Raw genomic sequence first — 23,254 nt, 5'->3', positions numbered from 1 at the left:
TTTGAAAGTCATTGGACTACGGTACTGTCAATTACAAACTACCCAGGCCAGTCTGATCTCATTTTGAGTTAGGAGAGTGATCCTGAAAATGCTTTGCTAGTACTCCTGCAAAACTTATTTTGAAAAATTATATACGTCCTCATACATTCAAACTTATACAAGTCTAAGTATTTTTAAAAATCATGCAATTTAGAGGGTGTCATATGTATATGTATATACGATATGCTTACAACTTTTTCATCAAAACCTTGACACTAAATTTTAAGCTCCTTTAATTGATGGAAAATATCCATCATATAACTTTACTTTCAAACCTCTTAGCCCTATCAGGTTTACTTTCAATTCAAATAAACATCTTAATATTGTGCTGATTACAACTACCTCACTTCTACACTCTGAATTCTCAGAGACGTAATAGGCATCTAGGCAGGCCACAACATAGCTGTGCATTCTCCAAATGTCCAGTTCTTTGAGACCCAAGAGGTGAGGATTTTTGTTTTTCTTAGCCTTGGGCTCATAAACCATAAAATTCAGATGGGTAAGAGGTGGATATTTGGTTTATAAAGTGGATGAAGGGCAACTGTAAAAGGAGACCTGGACTGCTAACACTTTCTAAGGCAGACCAATTTTTTTTAAAAATAAATTTATTTATTTCTGGCTGCATGGGGTCTTCATTGCTGTGCACAGGCCTCCTCTAGGTGCGGCAAGCGGGGGCTACTCTTCGTTGCAGTGCACGGGCTTCTCATTGCGGTGGCTTCTCTTGTTGCGGAGAACAGGCTGTAGGCACGCGGGCTTCAGTAGTTGTGGCACGCGGGTTCAGTAGTTGTGACACACGGGCCTAGTTGCTCCGCGGCACGTGGGATCTTCCCGGACCAGGGATCGAACCCGTGTTCCCTGCATTGGCAGGCGAATTCTTAACCACTGTGCCACCAGGGAAAGTCTTAAGGCAGACCAATTTTTAAGGAGTTCATATAAAAGCTATGGAAAAGGTCTGGAAATTTATTCCTTTAAAACCATCCAGGAAATTTCCTGGTGGTCCAGTGGTTAGGACTTGGTGCTTTCACTGTGGTGGCCCCTGGTTCAATCCCTGGTCGGGGAACTAAGATCCCACAAGCCGTGTGGCACGGCCAGAAAAAAACAAAAAAAACCCAAACATCCATGCCCAAACCTTGAAGACATCATGCTAAGTAAAAATGAGCTAGCCACAACAAAATAAATATTGTATGACTGCACTTGCATGAGATTCCCAGAGTAGCTAAAAAAATCACAGAGACAGAAGATAAAATGGTGGTTGCCCGGGGCTCGGGGAGGGGGGAAATGAGGGAGTTATTGGTTTAATGGGTATCTTCAGTTGGAGAAGATAAAAAGTTCTGGAGATAGATGGTGGTGATGGTTGAACAACAATGTGAATGGACTTAATGCCACTGAACCATACACTTAAAAATGGCTGAAATGGTAAATTTTATGTAACATGTATTTTACCATACCACCACCAACAAAAAAAATACCTGGTACATGCTAAGTACCACCTGGAAAGTCTTTTATGTATCCTTGGGAATTTGCAACCTCATTTTGGATTATAGAACATATGGGATTTTTAGATAATAAAAACTGAAATCCCATTCCTAGCTCCAGAATCCTTAAATGATTCTTACCTGCTTTAATGTCACTCAAGGCAAAAAGGCCAACACGGGTATCTCCATTCACAGACCACTTCTGTGTTTCACAGTTGGGCTGGCAGCAATGATTCATGAATCGAGCATAGTTTCCTTTGGGACCAGCATCAATAATACGATCCTAGAATTCCAAGAGATGTTGTTCAGCAGACCTCTACTATTATTGATTAAAATTAGAGTGATAATAAATAAGCTAGAGTTTCTATTTGTAAAGTTTGATTCTTCCAGAGGGGTGGTCTCAGAGTGTAGTCCCTTGACCAGCACTAGTATCACCACCTCGGAATCCATTAGAAATGCAAATTCTTGGGTTGCACTCCAGATATACTAAAGCAGAAACTCTGAGGCCCAGCAATCTGTGTTAAGCCCACTAGGTGATTATGATATATGCTAAAGTTTGAGGACCACCATCCTAGAAATAGTAGCTTGTTCCATTCTCTAAATTAGGTAGTCCTGAACCCTGGCTACACATCAGAAATCACCTAAGATTTTAATAATGACATCAAGACCCCATCCCGAATGAAGATCAAGAGTATCTTGAGGTGAGAATCTCACAATCCATAAAAGTACAACTCGGTAAATACAAAGTTTCACACCAAGAAAGGTCTATTATAAAAGTTAAAGGAGGGTGGGGGAGAGGAACCTAGCAGAACGTAATACTCAGGTACAAAGAGGAATCTCAGTATACACAGAAACGAAACACATTAGGATGCTGGAATTAGAAATAAATCCCATAAACAACAAGGTCCTACTGTATAGCACAGGGAACTATATTCAATATCCAGTGATAAACCATAATGCAAAAGAATATGTATAACTGAATCACTTTGCTATACAGCAGAAATTAATACAACATTGTAAACGAAATATACTTCTATAAAATATTTAAAAAAAAATTAAAATAAATAAATAAAACATGTTGGAAACACACACATACAAAAAAAGAAATCCCAAATATAATTCTAGACACCAGTGACATGTAACTCATCAGAAATTCCAATAATTGGAGAGCTGACTTGGGTTTGTAAGCTGAGTTCTATAGTCAATTTATATGACCTTCTCAATGCACTAATTAAATACGAACAAATCAGTGTCTCAATCTGTAAAATAAAAGAATTATTATTTATTTTTCTGGCTTCAAGTTTTAATCTTACAGGAAAAACACTAAAAGACATAATCACTTACGTTGGACACTGAAAAATAATGCTAAAAGCAGCTGTATTGCCTTTTGCCATGGATGTACAGCTAGAAATGAGCAACCTTACCTAACTCCAGGACCCTGATCAAGCAATCCCTATGAATATGGGGGAAAGACACTGTTTTGGACAGTGTATGACATGCCTATGAACACTATAGCTGGGACAACACTAATTCACAATCTTGTAACAGTGGAAATAACACTTTTCATTACTTACTTTGTCTAAAGTGAGCATATAGAAATTAGTGATATCGTGTTCTTGGGCATAACGGATTCGAGCTCTGCACTCTTCTTCATCTATTAGCTCACCCACATATTCATTGACAAATTCACCCTGGAACAAGAAATAGCTCTTGACTTAAGTGACAAAAAGCATAACTGTGTTCACAGGTATACCTTATTTTTAAAAATTAATGAAAACAACAGATTCTCCAAAGCAATTCATGCACATTTAACTAGTCACTTTAACAAAGGTTTATTCAAGAAACCACATAATATAAATATGATTCTTCAACTATTTGAAAATATGAACCATCTCCCCACTCCTACCACAGCCAACAGCAGAAAACTTGGGATACACCTTAAGATCAACCAAAATGAAAGTAAGTAAACTAAATCTCCACCATAATGGTGATATGGATAGTTGATCCCTTTACCTGTCCAAGAACCTAAAAGTCAATTTCACTAAACTATCCTCTTTTTCCTTGGAGCATGCCCTGCCTACTGCCCTTCCACATTTCACATCACTGTCCTCCTGACTCACTATACAATAGTCATACTGGCTTTCTCTCATGCTGTCCCCTCTACCTGAAATGCTTGAACACTCAACCAGCCTAAGCCAACAATTACTTATGTTTCAAGCCTCAATTTAAAACATTCTCAGGGACTTCCCTGGTGGTGCAGTGGTTAAGACTCCACACTCCCAATGCAGGGGGCCCGGGTTCGATCCCTGGTCAGGGAACTAGATCCCACATGCATGCCGCAACTAAGAGTTCACATGACACAACTAAGGAGCCCATGTGACACAACTAAGGAGCCCTTGAGCTGCAACTAAGGAGCCTGCCTGCTGCAACTAAGACAGCGCAACAACAACAACAACAAAATTAAAATTCTCAGAGACAAGCTAGTTTCAGGCCCTTTGCCACATGCCTCCAGAACCCTTTGTGTTTCCACATTGGGTGATTACTTGTTCAATGTCTCTCCGCATCTAGAATGTAAACTGTATGAAAGCATGGACCATGTCTCTCTTACTGAGCACTGCATCACACAGCAACATGCCTGACACACAGGCAATATATAATAGTTCCTTAGCAAATGACTAAAATAGACCACCCCATATTCACTTCCTTTCCTAGAAACAAACTTCAATAAAATTCTTCAGAAGGTATAACCAGAGTAAGGTTTGTTCTATTAAAATGTCAAATATAATTTATTCTACTCAAAGACTGTACAATACCATCTATTTATTAGAAACCTGCAGGTCCTTCCAAGTTTCAAGTTGAAGATGTTACTGCATTTTCATTAGAGAAGACCTAATCCTTTTCTCCTGCATGTTCCATGAACCCAAACCTATTTTTCTCTCAGTAAAAATAGATTTTATTTTATTAGTTGGTGATTAACACCTCTGTATCATGCTCTCACTATCCTAACTACAGGTTCCAGGATTTCCGCAAACGAGCAAACAAGGCCACAGTATCTCTATGAATTTCCCTCATTTTTATCATCCTCATACATAGTGAACATGATCAATACTTGAACTTTAGAAATAAAGGAGACCATCTATTTTCAAGCCTCTAATTTCTGGAAGGATTGGCAAGACATAAAAATAAGGTTAATCCTCACACAATATTATTTTCCTCCATGATCAATTTTATCATATTCATCAAGAACAATTACTCATATTAAGCAACTGCAAAGAAAAAAAATCTGAAAATTAAGAATAGGTTTCTTCACCTTTTTGATATCTGTTTTTGTCCGGAGACCCCAGCCCCTCTGTAATGTGCGAAAAATTTCAACCTCTGGATACTGGCGCTTAGTAAAGCACTGGTTTTGGCAGCGCCCTCCAGCAGGACATACTGTGGGGTGACACTCATAGAGCAGCATGCGGTTGATGCACTCGGAGTCTATCCCACAGGGGTTCTCATCAGTAGCTTTACAGTTGCAACGGGGAATTTCAGACAAGTCTGCAGTGAAGATCTGTACCCTGCCAATAGGACGGTTCACCTGGAGTAGAAACACATACTATAGTATAGTAGGCAAGTCAACACAAGACAATTTAGGACCTATGAAAGGCAGATTTCTTTCCTTTAAAGTCACATGCCACATTTTACATGATTCTGAATTATCAAGATTTAGCAGAATTATTCACAATAACTTAAATGTGGCAACAACACAAGTGTCCACCGACGAATTTAAGCAAAATGTGGTAAAAATAATGGAATCTCATTCAGCCTAAAAAGGAAGGAAATTTTGACACACGATATACAACATGGATGAACCCGGAGGATATTATGTTAAATGAAATAAGCCAGTCAAAACAGACAAATACTGATTCTACTTAGATACAAAGAGACAGAAAGCAGAATAATAGTTGCCAGGGGCTGAGAGGAGGGGAAAATGGGAAGCTACTGTTTATTGGGGCATAGATTTCAGTTTTACAAAATGTAAAGAGTTCTAAAGATGGATGGTGGCAACGGTTGCAAAACGTTATGAATGCATTTAATACCACTGAACTGTATACTTAAATATGGTTAAGATCAAAATTTTTATGTTATCTGTATTTTACCACAATTAAAAAACTGGAGGAGGGCTTCCCTGGTGGCGCAGTGGTTGAGAGTTCGCCTGCTGATGCAGGGGACACGGGTTTGTGCCCCGGTCCGGGAAGATCCCACATGCTGTGGAGCGGCTAGGCCCGTGAGCCAGGGCCGCTGAGCCTGTGTGTCCGGGGCCTGTGCTCCACAACAGGAGAGGCCACAACAGTGAGAGGCCCGCGTACAGCAAAAAAACAAAAACCAAAAAAAAAAAAACCTGGAGGAAATAAAGATTTAGGCAATTTGACATAAAAATAAAGCCTCACTTGATACGCAAAATGTAAATACCACAAATTTTAAAAATTCATCTCTTAAAAAAAGTCATAATTTCAAGGCTGGTAAGCCAAGTAAATTGTAAAATGAGTTTCTGCTATTGCCACATGGTGGCGCCACTTTAGCTGCTACATTAAAAAAAAAAAAAATCACCATTCTCAACTGATATTTAACATGAAAAGGTCTCTGAGCAATCAGAGTCCTGTTTGTGAAGATGTATTTTACTATTGACTATCATAACTTGAAATCTTTTTAATAGACTATAGCAATGTCACCCAGGCATTCATTTTTAGTGGTGCTAGTACTGAAAACCACCGTGAAAATCCAGTGTGGTAAAACATAGAGGTCAAACAATTTCTGTGATTCTGAAGCCATTAGAATTTTCACAAATACTAACAACAATGTGGAGAAAAAAAAAAATAGATGTTCCACAACAGAGATGGATTTGTGCACTATAAGAATGGTCTCCCCTAATTGGGGAGGGAGGGAGAGGGGGAGAGAGAGAGGGAGAGAGATGGGGAGGGAGAGGGAAGGAGGGAGGGAGAGGGAGAGGGAGAGGGAGAGGGAGAGAGAGAGGGAGAGAGGGAGAGAGGGAGGGAGGGAGGGAGGGAGGGAGGGAGGGAGTATGTGGGGGGCGCTGGGGAGTGGGAGTTTGGGGTTAGCAGATGCAAACTATTATATATAGAGTGGATAATAACAAGGTCCTACTGTATGGCACAGGGAACTGTATTCAATATCCTGTGATAAAACCATAATTAAAAAGAATATATATATGTGTATAACTGACTCATTTTGCTGTATGGCAGAAATTAACACAACATTGTAAATCAACTATACTTCAATAAAATAAAATAAAAATGAGTCTCCCCTACTTGATATTATTTCAGTGGGAACAGTCAAACCATGAGTCTTCAAAAACCCATCCTATACATAAAATTTGACTCCTCAGGAACTGCATGATTTTGACAAGTCACTTTTACTTGTAAGACTGTTGTGGGGAATAATCTGTTTGTAGAAGTATACTGCCCTCAAACGTTCTCCAGAACAACTTAAAATGACGTAAGTCTCACTGCCAGATCTCTTCCCAGCTTCTTTAAAATACTGATAAACAGTATTAACTTGTTAATGGAGGAACACCCTCACCATATGCAACTGGAAGTCACAAACCTACTGAGTAAGGCAAATTCTAAGGCATAAACAAGGGCTGAGCTCAATCACCTGAGACTACAGGTCCTACATAAGGCATCTGAATATTCACCTCTGATTCAAGGTGAATACCTTTACCTGACTGACACACTGCCATCCAAAAAAAGTTTCATCCTACTCCTTTTCTCTCTATAAAGGTATGTTTCAATCATTCCTCCTTGACATATGATCTAACCTGTTATTAATCCCAAATAAGTTTCTTGCCTAACACAACATAAAGCAAAAACAAAACCCCACACATGGTTAAGTTAAGAACAACACAGATATGTAATTGTAGTATTTACACTTGCTCTAGATCAGGGATTGACAAACTTTTTCTGTAAAGGGCCAGACAGTAAATATTTTATCTTATGCAAGCCATAGATCTCTGGTGCATGTTGCTCAACTCTGCCACTATAGCTCGAAAGCAGCAATAGACAATATGTAAATGAATAAGCATAGCTGTGTGTCAATAAAGCTTTAATTATGGACACTAATATTTGAATTTTATAAAATCTTCATGTGTCAGGAAATAGTCTGTAAAAAACAAATTTTCCCAACCATACATAGTAGGCCAGATTTGGCCCATGGACCATAGTTTGCCAACTCCTATTCTAAATCTTTTTCCTGGAAATACGTTTTTGTTTTAAAGGTGGAGGAAAGAAGTTGGTGTCTAAATTCTGTGATTAGATCATGTATGGGACGTTAGTTGGTTTCTCAATATACAGGTTCAATACGGTTGACGGGCTACCCTGAAGGGCCTAACTTCTGCTATATGTGACATCTACAACTGTGGAAACAAATTACTTTCCCTTTTTCTGAGGATGAACTACACCTCAGTGTTATGTCTCCATGCATAGTAACTCCATTTAACTCTCAGTTAACCATCAGGGTCCATTTAGACCCAATTTTAGGTTTTGTTTTGTTTTTTCCCAACAGTTTTAACTATTCGTAAGGATTGATATTTTATATTTTATGACACTTTCTCCGAGGTCTTTCAAAAATCAAGAAGAAACTTTACTTATTAAAAAAACTCATTCTATATTGCAACTACTAGGCAGGTCCATTAGACTTTTATAAATCTAATCTTTATTATGGAGTTTTAGTGTTCTTACTTTTCCTATATCTCATAATTCTTTACTAACTCATCATCACTCTTTGTTACTCATCAATGATTGCCAACTATGCTAAAAAAGACAAATCATAAAAAAGAATCATAAAAACATGATGCAACAGTGAAACAGTCACAGTTTAGTTTCTGCACTGCATTACCCAAAGTACTACATCATCTTTCCAGAAAGTATAAAAGACTGGAGATAACATCTTTCAGTCTACTTTTAGTAGGGTTGCTAGATTTAGCAAGTAAAAATCCAGGATACCAAACTGAATTTGAATGTCAGATAAAAAACAAATTGTTTTTTAGTTTAAGTATGTCCCATGGAATATTTGGGACATACTTAACACACTAGACTCTAAAAATTGATCTCTAAGTGAAAATCTCAGACTTCAGAAACTCAAAAAAAAAAAAAATCAATGAGTGCACAAATAATGCTTTTCTAATGACAATATATATATATATTTGTGGTCTGATATTTGAGCACCAAAACTAACTTGATTAAAACATTTTTAGAAAAGAGGTTTCAGTAAATACTTACTAAAATTCCGAATAAGTTTTTTCCTCACTATTCCTTTATTTTTACTTCTGTAAAGTATTTATAAAAATGACTTAACAATATAAAAATATAAAGGGTCTACTGGACCCAGATGAGAAATGATGATGACTGTTTTACCAGGTACACTAGCATCAGGTACACTTAACATGTATTCTTGTGACCTTGGGAATCCTAGTCATACTGGCCACCTAAAATATCTTTACTATTAGCCATTACGAGAAGACTTACCATGTGTATTATTCACACTATCTCAGGGCCATTTATCATTTTTTATCAAGGCTCTTTTTTCCCTTTCAAACCACAAGGTGTTGACCGTGAACAGAATCTATTCCAATCCACTTTATGAAAAGACTTTCGAAAGCAACAGGAACAACACTGTATCAACACACAACTAATTTTATAAAGTGTACACAATGTGCTAGAAATGGTGCTCTGGCAGTTTTTTCTTATCTTCTTTCAAGCTCATACCTCTACCTAAAAGCAACTGTGCTTGCGCTTCCAGTTCTCCTCATGAACAGAGCGGGAAGCAGGCAAGCTGTTATTACAGGGTCTCTCCTGAGGTCTTTTCTCACCTTTATATGTTTATAAGGCGGTGGCTTCTTGTCATTCTTTCGATCTTCCTGCAGCTGTCTTAGCTCTTTTTGGGCCTTTAACTCCTCAAACCTTGCTGCAGCTTCCTGAAGAGCTAAGAAAACATACAGCACAGTCACTTTATCTCTGGGTAGTGTTACTTATTTCGCTTTTTCCCCCTTTTAAGTTGGAGAAAATTCACGTTTTAGACAAAAATCTAAGACATATATATGATTTCTATTTTCTAGTAAGTTATAGTCCCCAGAGTGTTCATATATGGCATTAAAATAAAACATAATCCATCATTAAATGGCACTATACAGACTACCAGTGTCAGAGGAAAACTTAAAACAAAAAACAAAGCTAAATAATTTGAAAAAGCCCACATATAACATCTCCTAACAACAACTAGACTGCATCTGCTCAGCAAAGTCACTGCCTTTATGCCTTTTTCCTCAGTTCTGAGTTTTCTGCTTCCACAAATAATGTGCCTCCTAGGTGTCCAGGTAACATGCTGTGTTCCTTTGGAAGAAATTAAAATTTGAAGTTTTCCTTTCCTTCTTCCCTGTTGTCTAGAGCACCTATCCTACTCTTCTCCTAAAGCTCATTCTGTAAATATCAGTTATTAGCCTAAAACAAAGATAGATCTTTGCAGCTAATCTGCATTCAAGTCCTGAACTTTCATATGTTTAAAAGATTGTAGTGTCTGAAAAGTCTGAAAAAAATCTTAATCTCATTCTTCTCCACTTAAAACAAAATTTTAATTCATTATTCTTGACTCAGGTTAAAAACTCTTTAAAGAATTCCAAATTTTCCCACTTTCCTCTCTGTAGTTTTCCCCAAGCTCTGCCAGTTCTTTAAAGAAAATCTCCCCTCTAATCCACACCCCTTTCTCCATTTCCTTGTCACCATCTAGCAGACTTGATGTTGCCTGGAGTTGTTCCCTCCTTCATTCATCCTATTATTCAGCACGTCCTACCTAGTTTATCTACTTAATGTCTATCTAGTACCCATCATCCTCTCGACTCCATGCGCTATTCTCTGTGACAGTCTCATTATCTCTGCCTGAAATTACTAAAACAGCCATCTCGCTGACATTCCTGGCTACAACCTCTCACTTTCTAGGGTCCTGACATTCTAGTCAGATTGAGATTTCTAAAATCTGCTCTGACCATGTAACTTAGCCACCTTTTCAGTAAAACAGTCCAGTGTTCCCCCAACCCCGTGCTTAAACCACAGCAAATACTTGGAGGTCACTAACTCATCACGTTCGACTCAATGTGTGCTTTCACATAGGCTGTCTTTTTGTTACAACATTTAAGTTGTTAACTTCCTCACAGTCAGTGTAGGGGTTAAGAGTTTGGATTCTGGAGCCCAACTATACTAGAGTTTGAAACCTTTCTCTATCACTTACTGGCACTGGAACCTTGTGCAACAAATTTAACCTTTTTTTTCTTTTGGCCACGCCACGCAGCTTTCAGGATCTTAGTTTCCTGACTAGGGACTGAACCCGGGCCCCTGGCAGTGCAAGCACGGAGCCCTAACCACTGGACCACCAGGGAATTCCCCAAATTTAATTTTTATGTGCCTCAATTTCCTCATCTATAAGATAAAGATAATGGCATCTAACTTATAGGGTTGCTGCAAAGACTTAAAGCAGAAAACAAACTTTGAACGGGTCTTGGCAATCAACAACTGGTAACCATTATTATAGTTCTTCTTCAGAGTATCACTTAAGAAAGAAGCCATCCATGACTTCCAAACTTTGCTCCCCAGCACTGTTTTGCTTCCTCTTGGTCTGCTCCCACAGCATACCATGCACACTTCTGCCACAGCACTCTAAAAGAATGGCATTTTGACTACCTGTATCTGTGTCCAATTCCCCCACAAAACTGTGTGTTCCTTGAAGGCAGAGGCCAGCCTAAGGTCAAGGTACAGAAAGAGCAGAATTGCAGAGCTTCAGCAGGCTCAGACTTACGATATTGCCTACACTCCACTTTCGTCCCCAGCCTTGACGGTGGCCAGCTCTGTGCAAAGATGGTGGTCATTTGGTCCCTGACCACCTGAGACTATAAGACTCAAGACCCAAACTCCTGTAGTATTAGTACTGATAGTGCATATCTGCACAGAAAGCACACTGTCAACAGGTAAGTGAGGACTCCTGAAATAACATGAGGGCAACAAAACCTCTGTTGAACTTTTTCCTTATGGACATCATTCTCATTCCCCATCCAGGAAGTTTCACCTGCTTAGAATTTTATGGCACCTCACCAGGAAGTTTCACTTGCTTAAAAATCCCCTCTTCACCTCACCATGCAAACAAAATCTTATACTTCAATGTCCAAATATATTCAAATAACAAGCGATACCTGTATTGCCTTTCAAAGGACAGCTAAAGGAAGAAGCTAATTATCATTGATGGGATACCAACTATATGCCCTTCAGGATGATTTTTGTATTATCTCATTGAATTCTCAAAGCAACCCTTACTCGTTATATTGGCAGAGAGAATGCTGTCAACCCCTCCTGGCCTCAAATACCCCCTCTCTCCTTCACTGTTAGGCCAGCTTACAAAAACCTCTTTGCGCCTTTACCATCTTATGTTGCTCTATAATTTTGGGTGAATTTTATTTCTTCTCAACAAACTAAACAAACAAACAAACACCTCTTTGGAACAAATGTGGCTCTGCTAGATATTCTAGCCCTTGCCTTGCAAACTGTAGTGTTTATTCTACAAAACAGTTCCAAAGTTCTGGTACCCACCTGATGAGACACTGACAAAACAGAATTGGTAAGATAAGGAACTTCCCTTAAGGAAATTCTAGTTAAGTAAAGGTTAGGTTCAAAACTAATGAACTACATGGGTCAACTTCTCTGTAAAATCCTGTAGCCACAGCCACATACTGCCCCGGAAGGCAGAACATAGCTGCTAACGGAGCATATATGAATTCTAAAACATACAATTCTAACAGATAGCAGATACGTGGGCAACAGAGGTCTGTGTTGGCCTGAGAAACAAAAAGGATAGATAAAGTTACCTTTTTTATATGTACCGTCCACTCCTTTGCCCATCTTATCCTTGCTGCTCACATCCCCCTCCATGTAGGGAAAGACTCGGGCCTGGTGAGTCCACAGATAGTCATTAGACCCAAAGAAGAGCACAGGGAACTCGCCCACATCATGTCTCATCTTGTCAATATTGGAAGGTACAGCTCGAGGATGGCAGATCTCAGCTGGCCACCACCTGGGAAAGGTGAAAAGAAGGAAGGAAACCTCTAGAAGGCTGCAAGGAATGAAAAAGAATCCTACTTTTGGGACAGGAATGAGGAAAAGCAATGTCTCTCTAACCCACATTAATGTCCAACCCAGAGCATTCTTACAATCTAACTAGAGAAGAAACAAGCAGTATGTGCCAGAAGGCTGAAGATGCCCACTCTCACGCACATGCTCAAATATACACACACACACTCCCTTAGACTGTTGTTCTACTTCAAGGAATCTATAAAAGGAAATAATTAGAGATATGAACAAAACTTTATGACTATAATGTCCATTGAAGTATTATCTGTAAGAATGAAAACCTGGAAAAATTTTAAATGTTCAACAGTAAGGGAACGACAAACACTATACAATGAAATACAAATTGGCCTTTGAGAAGGAAACTACTACAACGACTTTTAGGAAGACAATTTGGCATTAGCTATTAAAGCTGGAAACCCTGACCCTGCTATTCTATCCTGAGAATGGCCTAGAAAAGCTCCCATGCATGTACATCATGAAACACTGATAAAATATTGATAGTCCAAACGTGAATGTGAGAATGGATAAATAACTACACCACACTGTATGACTATATAAAGGAACACTGTAGAACAGTGAAGTACGAATGAGCTAGAGCACTGCACTAACCATAATACATCTCAGGAGCGTAACAGTGAATGAAAAAAGCAAGCTGCAGGAAAATACAGCAACAATTCCTTTATATAAAGATCTAAAACATACAGAACAAAACACACATGTGGTAAACCTATATAACCAGGCAAAGAAATAAAAAACATAAAATGCAGTACAAGGTGCCAGTAAAGTACTATTTTTTTTAACTGGGAGGTACATACACAAGTGTTTCTTTAAAATCAAGCATGTTATAATATTTTTTGTACATTCCATATCCAATAAAAATAATTTTAAAAAGAAAAAGCAAGAAACAAAACTGGGTACAAGGAACGATAAGGCTAATTAATTATGTTGAAGGTGCATGTACTGGTGTGTCTGCAAGTAAATATGCCAAAATGTTAGCGATGTCTCTTCCTTGTTTGTGAGATTATGGGTTTGTTTTAATTCATAAAGTTCCTACAGAGGACATATATTATTCCTATAATTGCAAAACATAAAGCAAAGTCTTTTTCTTCTATAATGGAAAATTAATGGGGGAGGGGGTGAACCTTGTTTAATCAGACCATTTTTAAAAAACAGTTAAGCACAAGAAACAGAGGCTGGTAAAAGAAATAAGTGCCAGTCTCCTTCATGCTTACTTACCTGTATCGTCCAACTTTTACCCAGACAATTTCCCTGTAATGTGGCTTTTTGCCTGCCTTACAGTCATTGCAATACCAGTTTCCTTCAGGGATATCAATGTTCAGGCATTCACGATGAAAAGCAGCAGGGCAAGAATCACAGCACAGAAGGCTGCCTCCTGTGGGAATCAAAAAATCTGGCACTAGCATCACAAGGCTGCATATAAGGACCCAGCTGAAACAGCTCTTGCTCAGCTCCTAACCAATTATTTATCTCCCAGCCAAGGGCTTAGTAATTTAATTATTCAGAAAGACTTTTCTGCAAGAGTATTCCCTCTCCAATGTACTTGAACCACACCCCTGGGGGTTTGTCAGATTTTACCCTTATTGGCAAAATTAGGTTAGGGCAATGAGGGCAGAAGTAAACCTCTAAAAGTCATATATGTACACACACACACACCCCACACTTCTTCCTCTTCATTAAGAGACAACACACTATAAAGAGAATATCAATGATACACAATGCCAGAGTATAAAGAGCACAAGCTTTAACTGATGTCAGACTTGAGCTCTAAGATCATATGACTTTGGGGAATTCTCTTTCTTTGCTGAGTTTTAATTTCTTCAGCGGTAAGGTATTTTCTACAATGAACAATAAATAATCACACCTGTTTGAGAACTAACTAAGCTAAATAAATTGCCTAGTAGTGTCTGACACATAAGTAGTCTCCACAAGGCCAGTTCCTTCCCTCTTTTGAAATTACATTTTAATCTTTTTTGTTTGGCACTCTCACAACACCTAAAGGCCCTCTGCAGAATAACATTTATAAATGCATAAACATAATACACAAAAGAACATAGATTATATTAAAATGATCAGAATGTTACAAGAGATTAAGAGTTATATATGTTTCCTTGTAATGCACAAATAAGAATATGTAGCAGTAGTAATAATTGGAAACAAGACTTCAAGATATGTACAACAAAATTTACTGGTGACAAAAATCACAGGTACTAATGTTCTTTGTAGCCTAAACTTCAGTTAGGTATAAGATCTACCCTCTCCATCCAAGTTTTCGGATACCAGATTAATTACATATATTGCAGTGATGATGAATTTCCACTTCTTAAAAGATTTTTACCCAAAGTGCCTCAATTTACATATCTGAATCTGAAATCCTCATGGTTGCAGATAATAAAGAATTTCAGGTAAAGAGGTTTCACATTTAAGGAATACAATAAATGCCTTATTTATGCCAGAAATGAGCATGCTTCAAACATGCTAGACTCAAGCACGTAATTTCAAGTTTCATCCTGAAGAGACAGTGAGGGATAAAGTCATAAGCAAGGTATATACTCATGTCTATCTTCTTGGTTTCACTGTGCTTCTCTTTCCTCATAAAAACCTACGAAAAACTTAATTTTCTGACACCCCATCCTTAAACGATTTCTACAGTGCCTTTTCTTTTTCTCAATAATCAAGAGTAGGCTCTTAAAACAAGCTTTGCGGTGTTTAAACAGCCTCTGTTTGTTTTGTTTTGTTGGGGACAGGGATGTGCTTTTGAGACCCAACTCCTGCTTCAACTAGAGAAGCTCTCCTTTTACCTGTGTTGGAGATTGTACACCTCAGATTCAGAGTGAGGTTTCATTTGGGAAGAAGGTCTGTTGCTACAAGTTCCAAGAACTTGTTTACTCAATACATATAGCCTGTACTCTATGCTTTCAAAGTCATATTTTGCTATTTTTGTGCATTTTGTGGATGAGGTAAACAATCTTTGCATGGGACATAGAGTGACACAGAGTCACATAAGTGACTGCCCCAATAATGGGATACCTTCTACAACATTCCTCTCTATGCTTAGTTATCTGCTGAGTCAAAATTTGATTAATAACAATTTGCCAACTACATGGCCTTGGTAGAAAAATCTTCCTTTTACTAAGCTGACATTCATGACAACTAGAAATATGTCATGTACAATAAGGCATTTGAATTAGGCCTTCAAAGAAGGCATGAAAAGAAATCTGGACAGAAGAATAACCAGTGAAGAACGGTCAATGGTGGCAAGCACAACAATTTTGCAGGGAAGGACATAATGGGATGAGCTAAGGGAGAATATGAAGAAAGAAATTGACAGGATTAGTCTGGGTGATGAGTGGGAGGCAGGCAGAAGGGTCTGTCTGGTGGGAGTAAAGGAAACATATAGGAGAAAGACAGGAAGACGAAAAGAGGGAAAACCACATGAACCATCATAAGAAACCAAAAGATGAAAAGGTGACATTTGGTAGAAGACAGTAAGAGAAAATAAGAGTTTAAACATGTTCTTGAATTCTAGGAAACGATTATTTCCAATTAGCGATTTACCAAACTATTACCATAACACTCGGATGACCACCTTCGGTTTTCTCCTATATGTGAACAAACAAATGTCCCAAGACTCTACTCTTTCCTTGTCTTGTAACAGCAAGATAATCCTAGATAGTGGGATCAACAGTTCTTAGGCTTTTTGGCCTCACGAACACTTTATAGTTTTGAAAAATAAGGAGATTCCAAGAGAGCTTTTGTTTTTTTTGTTGTTTTGCGGTACGCGGGCCTCTCACTGCCGTGGCCTCTCCTGCTGCTGAGCACAGGCTCCGGACGCGCAGGCTCAGCGGCCATGGCTCACGGGCTCAGCCGCTCCGCGGCACGTGGGATCCTCCCGGACCGGGGCACGAACCCTTGTCCCCTGCATCGGCAGGCGGACTCTCAATCACTGTGCCACCAGGTAAGCCCCGAGCTTTTGTGTTTATGGGCTAAAAATACTGATTAATTCATTTAAAAGTAACAATAAATCTATTATGTTAACATAAATCACATTTTTATGAATAACTATTTTCCAAAATGAACATTTTGGAAATAACTATAATGTTCCAAAATGAACAACAGTAGGAGCCTGTTTATCTATTTCATATATGTGTACCTGTTAATCCAAAATTCCCAATTTATCCCTTCCCTCCCTTTTCCCTTTGGTAACCATAAGATTGTTTTCTATGTCTGTGAGTCTATTTGTTTTGTAAATAGGCTCATTTGTATCATTTTTTTTAGACTCCCCATATTAGTGATATCATATGATATTTGTCTTTCTCTGACTGACTGACTTCACTTAGTATGATAATCTATCTCTAGGTCTATCCATGTTGCTGCAAATGGCATTATTCATTCTTTTATATGGCTGAGTAATATTCCACTGTGTGTGTGTGCGTGCACGTGTAAATATATATATATATATATATATATATATATATATATATATATACACACACACACACCACATCTTCCTTCTCCATTCATCTGTCAATGGACACTTAAGTTGTTTCCATATCTTGGCTATTGTAAATGGTGCTATGAACACTGGGGTGCATGTATCTTTTTGAATTAGAATTTTCATCTTTTTTAGACATGTGCCCAAGAGTGGGATTGCTGGATCATATGGTAACTTTATTTTTAGTTTTTTTAGTTTTTTTTTTTTTTGCGGTACTCAGGCCTCTCACTGCTGTGGCCTGTGCCATTGCAGAGCACAGGCCCTGGATGCACAGGCTCAGCGGCCATGGCTCACGGGCCCAGCCACTCCGCGGCATGTGGGATCCTCCCGGACCAGGGCATGAACCCACTTCCCTGGCATCGGCAGGCGGACTCTCAACCACTGTGCCACCAGGGAAGCCCTATTTTTAGTTTTTTTAAGGAACCTCTATACTGTTCTCCATAGTGGCTGCACCAATTTACATTCCTACCAACAGTGTAGGAGGGTTCCCTTTTCTCCACACCCTCTTCAGTACTTGTTATTTGCAGACTTTTTGATGATGGCCATTCTGACCAGTGTTGGTGACGATCATATTTTTTTGCTAACATTTTTGCAAATATTTTTACTTAAATCTGTTGTAAAATGTTGTCTGGTTGATGTATATGAAGAAAATCTGGTCTCTCACAGATAAACAGGTGGAAAATGGAGTATTTTAATAACCTGTTCAATAACTACATATTCTTTGATACTATACACTAAAACTTCACAGGGTAAACCTTAGTTGCAGTGTCTAATCTGAAACTGCATCAATATACTATTGATATGTTACTAATAGCTACTAATGTAACGATTACATTAAAATTCTTTAATCTGTCTTGCACTTTGAATGGATCTTTTACATATGCATGGTTTTTAACATCATGCATTGTTCACATGGAAAATATTGGTTTGCTGAGTGGTAATCTTCCAAATGTTGATCTATTTCGTTATGTAATACTAAAATGTCACATTTATTAATATCCCCATGAGTTCATCAGTAAATACTAGGAAGCAGTTAAGCTCAGGGTGGGTAGATGACAGTTTTCCAAAATTCTAATTTTCACTTAAGAACTCAAATTTTATCATTGGCAACAATTTGCCAGTTGTTTTTCCTTGAATTGACAGGCTCCTTTTTATCCATTTTCAAGAAATGTCTGACAAATATCCAAGTATGAAGAGCCATAGTTTTTTAGTAATTTTTAAAATTAATTTATTTTTATTGGAGTATAGTTGATTTACATTTTTAGTAATGTTTAAGACTAAAAATGGTGTTCCATGAACAAGGCAGCCAGTTCAGACTGCAACTCAATTGCATGAGTGCTTTAACTTAAGATAACCAACAGTATGCAACAGAACTGCTTTATGTATACTTCCCATTTTATCACACTGAATATTAAAACAATGTTCACATGACAGTTGAGATTTAATACATTTTACTTACTTTTTAAAATCGAGGACATAGTTATGTGAAATGTCCAAGTTTTTATTGCAAGTGTGTGGTGACACAGAATTCAATGACTGCTATTACTTGTACAGTTTAGGGCCATCACCCTGATTTGCACTAAGGTGCTAGCAGTTTTACTCACTATTGGCTTTGCACCATCTGTGCAAATGTCAACAAAGAAAAAAGGCAAGTAACATCTTGGTATTATTATGAAAAGAATTATCTCATGGAGGCTCCTGAAAGGGTCTCTGGATCTTCTCCACTTCCCAAAGATCAAGATCTGAGAGCCACTGCTGCAGCTACTAAGTTTTCTTGGGGACTAAGTTTTCATTATGAGTATCCACTATTATGCCACAAGTTAGGACTGCCAATACAAAGGAACCTCTACTCTGAAAACATCTCATTCCACTATGGAATGAAAAACAGTCTAATGCTGAAACTGTTTCATCTCCCCATCTTCACAAAACATGTAAAATTTTTAGAGCCTACATTTCAGCCTCCCAGACATCTATTTTCATTCTAAGAGCAGAATTATAGAATGTTGTATTTAAATGCTATTAAATATCAAAATTGTCTTTAACTTTCTTCTAAACAAAAGACAGGTGGTATAATGATAAACAGGCAGCAGTGTTCACCACAGTTTTATAAGGAACAGATATTATAAAAGCAAAAAAGAATGTATGATACAGGAGAATCACAAAGCTAACATATCTAAAACCAAAAACAGCATAGTACTTTGTGCACTAAAACATCCCTAAACATCCCTAACTATATCAAAATTCCACCCACACGATTGCACTTAATACTCTATTTTATTTATTCTATATTAGAACTAGTTTGAGGATTACAACTATGTCCTGATGCAAACTCTAGTCATGTTACATAAATCTTAAGAGCAACAACAGCAACAACAAAAAAGTCCCTATTGACCATTTTCAATCATATAAAGGAGTCATAAAACTTCTTTTATGGCTTTAGCACTATTTAGTATATCCCAATTTCTCAAAAGGGATGCTAATTCAATTACACATGTTGACTCTTTTTAAAATTAGTCCTTCAGAATGTTCATAACCAGCCAAATTTTTGTGAAATTGCATCACCAATAAGTAGATCTTAAAAAACAGAGAAGTCAAGGAAATTGTTTCCCCTAAATTACTAATCAACAAAATTTAGTCAATTTGAAGAGGAAATGAAAAAACTGTATAAGAGAACTGGTGCCACCCTCAACACTATAAAACAGGGGAGCAATGTCCACAAAAGTTTTGGAAAAAGAACAAGCAGTCTAAGATCTTATAGTAACCCAATGTGTGCTTCTAGAACAGAGGCAAATGAAGAACAGTCTCAAGCGGAGAAATGTAGGACCTGTGGGTGTTTCTCAGAAGTTCGGCCAACCAAAAGAAAAATTTAAATACAGAATTTAGAACTACAAGCACCCCAGTAAATAGACTGGTGGAGTACTAAATCCTCCACTTAACAAAATAGCAAAAATCAGGCTGTGAGGAATGGAAGGAAAGAAAATGTTTAAGAAGGATAATATTGACGTTGCTCTAAATTAGGAGAAGTATGTTTTAAGTAGGGGTTGGAGAGGGGGGAGATACAGATAAAGACATAAAATTTATTTGTCCTCCACTGAAGACCTTGTAGGAACTATTATCCCTTACAGTGAGAAAATATTTAACAGAAGTTCATAAATTCTTTTACTTTCACCTTGTTTATTCCCTTTAAACTAATATAAAATTGATTTTAGAAAAACCACACACAATTACCTGATAACAGCATCTTCTAGACTTGTCCCTATCCAGATATCTACCCTTTCTATCTGCTTATATGCACATATGTCTGGAGTATTATCACTTAATATTAAGCAATGGTTTTTTCTGATTGTAGGACTTGGGGTTATTTAAGGTTTTTAAAATTTCTTTCTTATTTTATTTTTTTACCTCCAGTTTATTTTTTGTTTTTTGCGGTACGTGGGCCTCTCACTGTTGTGGCCTCTCCCATTGCGGAGCACAGGCTCCGGACGCACAGGCTCAGCGGCCATGGCTCACGGGCCCAGCCGCTCCGCGGAATGTGGGATCTTCCTGGACTGGGGCACGAACCCGTGTCCCCTCCATCGGCAGGCGGACTCTCAACCACTGCGCCTCCAGTTTATTTTTTACTTTTTTCCCCAGTTTTATTGAGATATCATTAACATATAATATTGTGTAAACTTAAAGTGTACAATATGTATGTACTTGATATGTGTATATACTGTGAAGTGATCACCACAATAAGATTAGGTAACATATTCAACAACTCACACAGTTAAAATTTTAAGGTGTGTGTGTGTGTGTGAGAGAGACAGAGTGAGACAGAGAGAGAGAGAGAGAGAGAGAGAGAGAGAGAGAGAGAGAGAACTTAGAAGATCTACTCTCACAGCAACTTTCAAATATACAATACAGTATTGTTAACTATAGTCACCATGCTGTGTATTACATCCCCCAAATTTATTCATCTTATAACTGGAAGTTTGTACCATCTGACCACATTCCCCCATTTTCTAAAAACAATTTTGTTTCCTTTCTCTTTTCTTTAAGTTGCTTCAATTGTTTATCATTTTGTTAAAATTAAGTCATTATTCAAAATAACAAAAATAAAACACTCTCTATTGGGGAACAAAACCACTGTACTGTTATGTTATCAATAATTAAGGACATCACTTCCCAGTATTTCTTCTAATGGCAATGTGAACAAAACTATACTTTTGTTTCAATTAAAATACTGCATTCATCTCTTTTTAGACTATTCATACATCAGGAAGTCATGTCTTACCTTCTGAGCATACAAAACACCAGCTAACATTAACATGCTCATGATTTCGGCAGCCACGTCTGGGGGTAAAGTGATTAGGGCAGATGATGCTATTGGATGCAAGGATCTTTGACCCAGCAGCCAGGCAAAAGTCATTGGCATGGTATGCCACTGGGCAGCGGACACAGCGCATCAGTCGACCTAAAAATAAGAGAAAAACCAGGGAGAGACAAAAGAAAAAGGGGTTAAATATAAAAACGATGTGAGTTATTCAAGTTTATTTGCTAGCACTGGGAAAATGCCACAAACAAATGGAAGCACTACTAGATCAAGAGACCTTAAACACCCAATTCCCCAAGAAAAGCTCAGATGGGAACTATATGATAAATGCCCTTAAGGAGTCCGATCCCACAACAGTAAGTGAGTCTACCTCAACAAGAATAAGCCCTACTCAAAAAAAAAAAATAAGCCCTACTCAAACCACTGTCCTGACTGGAAAACAATCAGCTGCAGACGAAACGGTGGGGGTTGGTGTGTGTGTACAATCAGATTAAAAGACCAGATGGGAGAAACACTAATGCTTGCTTTCCTTGGCTGGTACTCTGTGATTCTTAAAGCCTTTTAGGTGAATGAATGAACCTCTCTACCTCCACCCCCCCATGAGATATATCCTCTAACATACTTCACAAACTAAAAACCACTACCAAACCACCCCAATGCTACCTACAATAGCAGCTGAAAAGGAGAAGGTAGTTGACAGTTAAGCTGCAATTTTGATCAAGCATGTTACTGTACTTAAGACTGACAAGATCTATAGTGCCAGGAAATCACCTTACAGAAGATATCGCCAGTCTGATTAAAAGAAAAGTCAACACTGCCACATTTTTCCTGCCAAATCCCCTTTGGGAGAAGTGGGCTCTTTGGGCATACAAGCATTTAATAGTAGAGATACAATATTTGGCTTTCAAAGAAATCAGTAAGAGACCCACTAGTACTGAGCAGAAAGAAATGATTGGGGCTTCCCTAGTGGCGCAGTGGTTAAGAATCTGCCTGCCAATGCAGGGGACACAAGGTCAAGCCTTGGTCCCGGAAGACCCCTCTTGCCACAGAGCAACTAAGCCTGTGAGCCACAACTACTGAGCCTGCTCTCTAGAGCCCACATGCCACAACTACTGAGCCTGCGTGCCACAACTACTGAAGCCTGCATGCGCCTAGAGCCTGTGCTCCACAGTAAGAGAAGTCCCCACAATGAGAAGCGCCCTTGCACCACAATGAAGAGCAGCGCCCACTCGCCATAACTAGAGAAAGCCCACACACAGCAACAAAGACCCAACGCAGAAATAGATAGATAGATAGAATCCGCCTGCCAATACAGGGGACACGGGTTCGAACCCTGGTCCAGGAAGATCCCACATGCTGCGGAGCAACTAAGCCCCCGCACACAACTACTGAGCCTGCACTCGAGAGCCCGTGAGCCACAACTACTTAGCCCACGCGCCTACACCCCATGCTCCACAAGAGAAGCCACTGCAATGAGAAGCCTGCGCACCGCAAGGAAGAGTAGCCCCCGCTCGCAGCAACTAGAGAAAGCCTGCGCGCAGCAACAAAGACCCAATGCATCCAAAAAAAAAAAAAAATCAATAAATTTATTAAAAAAAAAAAAAAAAGAAAGAAATGATTGTTTTCCCACTGGGAATGGATTTAGAAACTTGAGTTTATCTGCACCCACATAATAGTTTTGGAAACCTCAGCTCTCAAGCTAACCATGAAGCAGGAAAAAATTTTCTGGATAGGAATTTCCATTTTA

The 23,254-nt window shown here is 38.5% G+C and overlaps 1 protein-coding gene across 2 annotated transcripts in view; it reads right to left on the bottom strand.

Annotated features, from left to right (window-relative positions):
* Nucleotides 1-23,254, bottom strand: part of NSD1 (nuclear receptor binding SET domain protein 1) — a 129,357-nt gene that overhangs the window by 7,582 nt on the left and 98,521 nt on the right. For both annotated transcript variants that reach the window (XM_065874821.1, XM_065874822.1), the window contains exons 14-20: nt 21,469-21,648; nt 13,919-14,075; nt 12,421-12,626; nt 9,385-9,497; nt 4,825-5,094; nt 3,089-3,205; nt 1,656-1,797 (exon numbers count right to left, since the gene is read on the bottom strand). In XM_065874821.1, the coding sequence (XP_065730893.1) occupies nt 1,656-1,797; nt 3,089-3,205; nt 4,825-5,094; nt 9,385-9,497; nt 12,421-12,626; nt 13,919-14,075; nt 21,469-21,648 (1,185 nt within the window). The remainder of the gene's footprint in view (nt 1-1,655; nt 1,798-3,088; nt 3,206-4,824; nt 5,095-9,384; nt 9,498-12,420; nt 12,627-13,918; nt 14,076-21,468; nt 21,649-23,254) is intronic.

This window comes from Phocoena phocoena, chromosome 3 (assembly GCF_963924675.1).
Source record: "Phocoena phocoena chromosome 3, mPhoPho1.1, whole genome shotgun sequence".
In the NCBI taxonomy this organism is placed as follows: Eukaryota; Metazoa; Chordata; class Mammalia; order Artiodactyla; family Phocoenidae; genus Phocoena; species Phocoena phocoena.
Note: the sequence above shows the minus strand (reverse complement) of the source record. Positions and strands in the feature narration are given on the sequence as shown.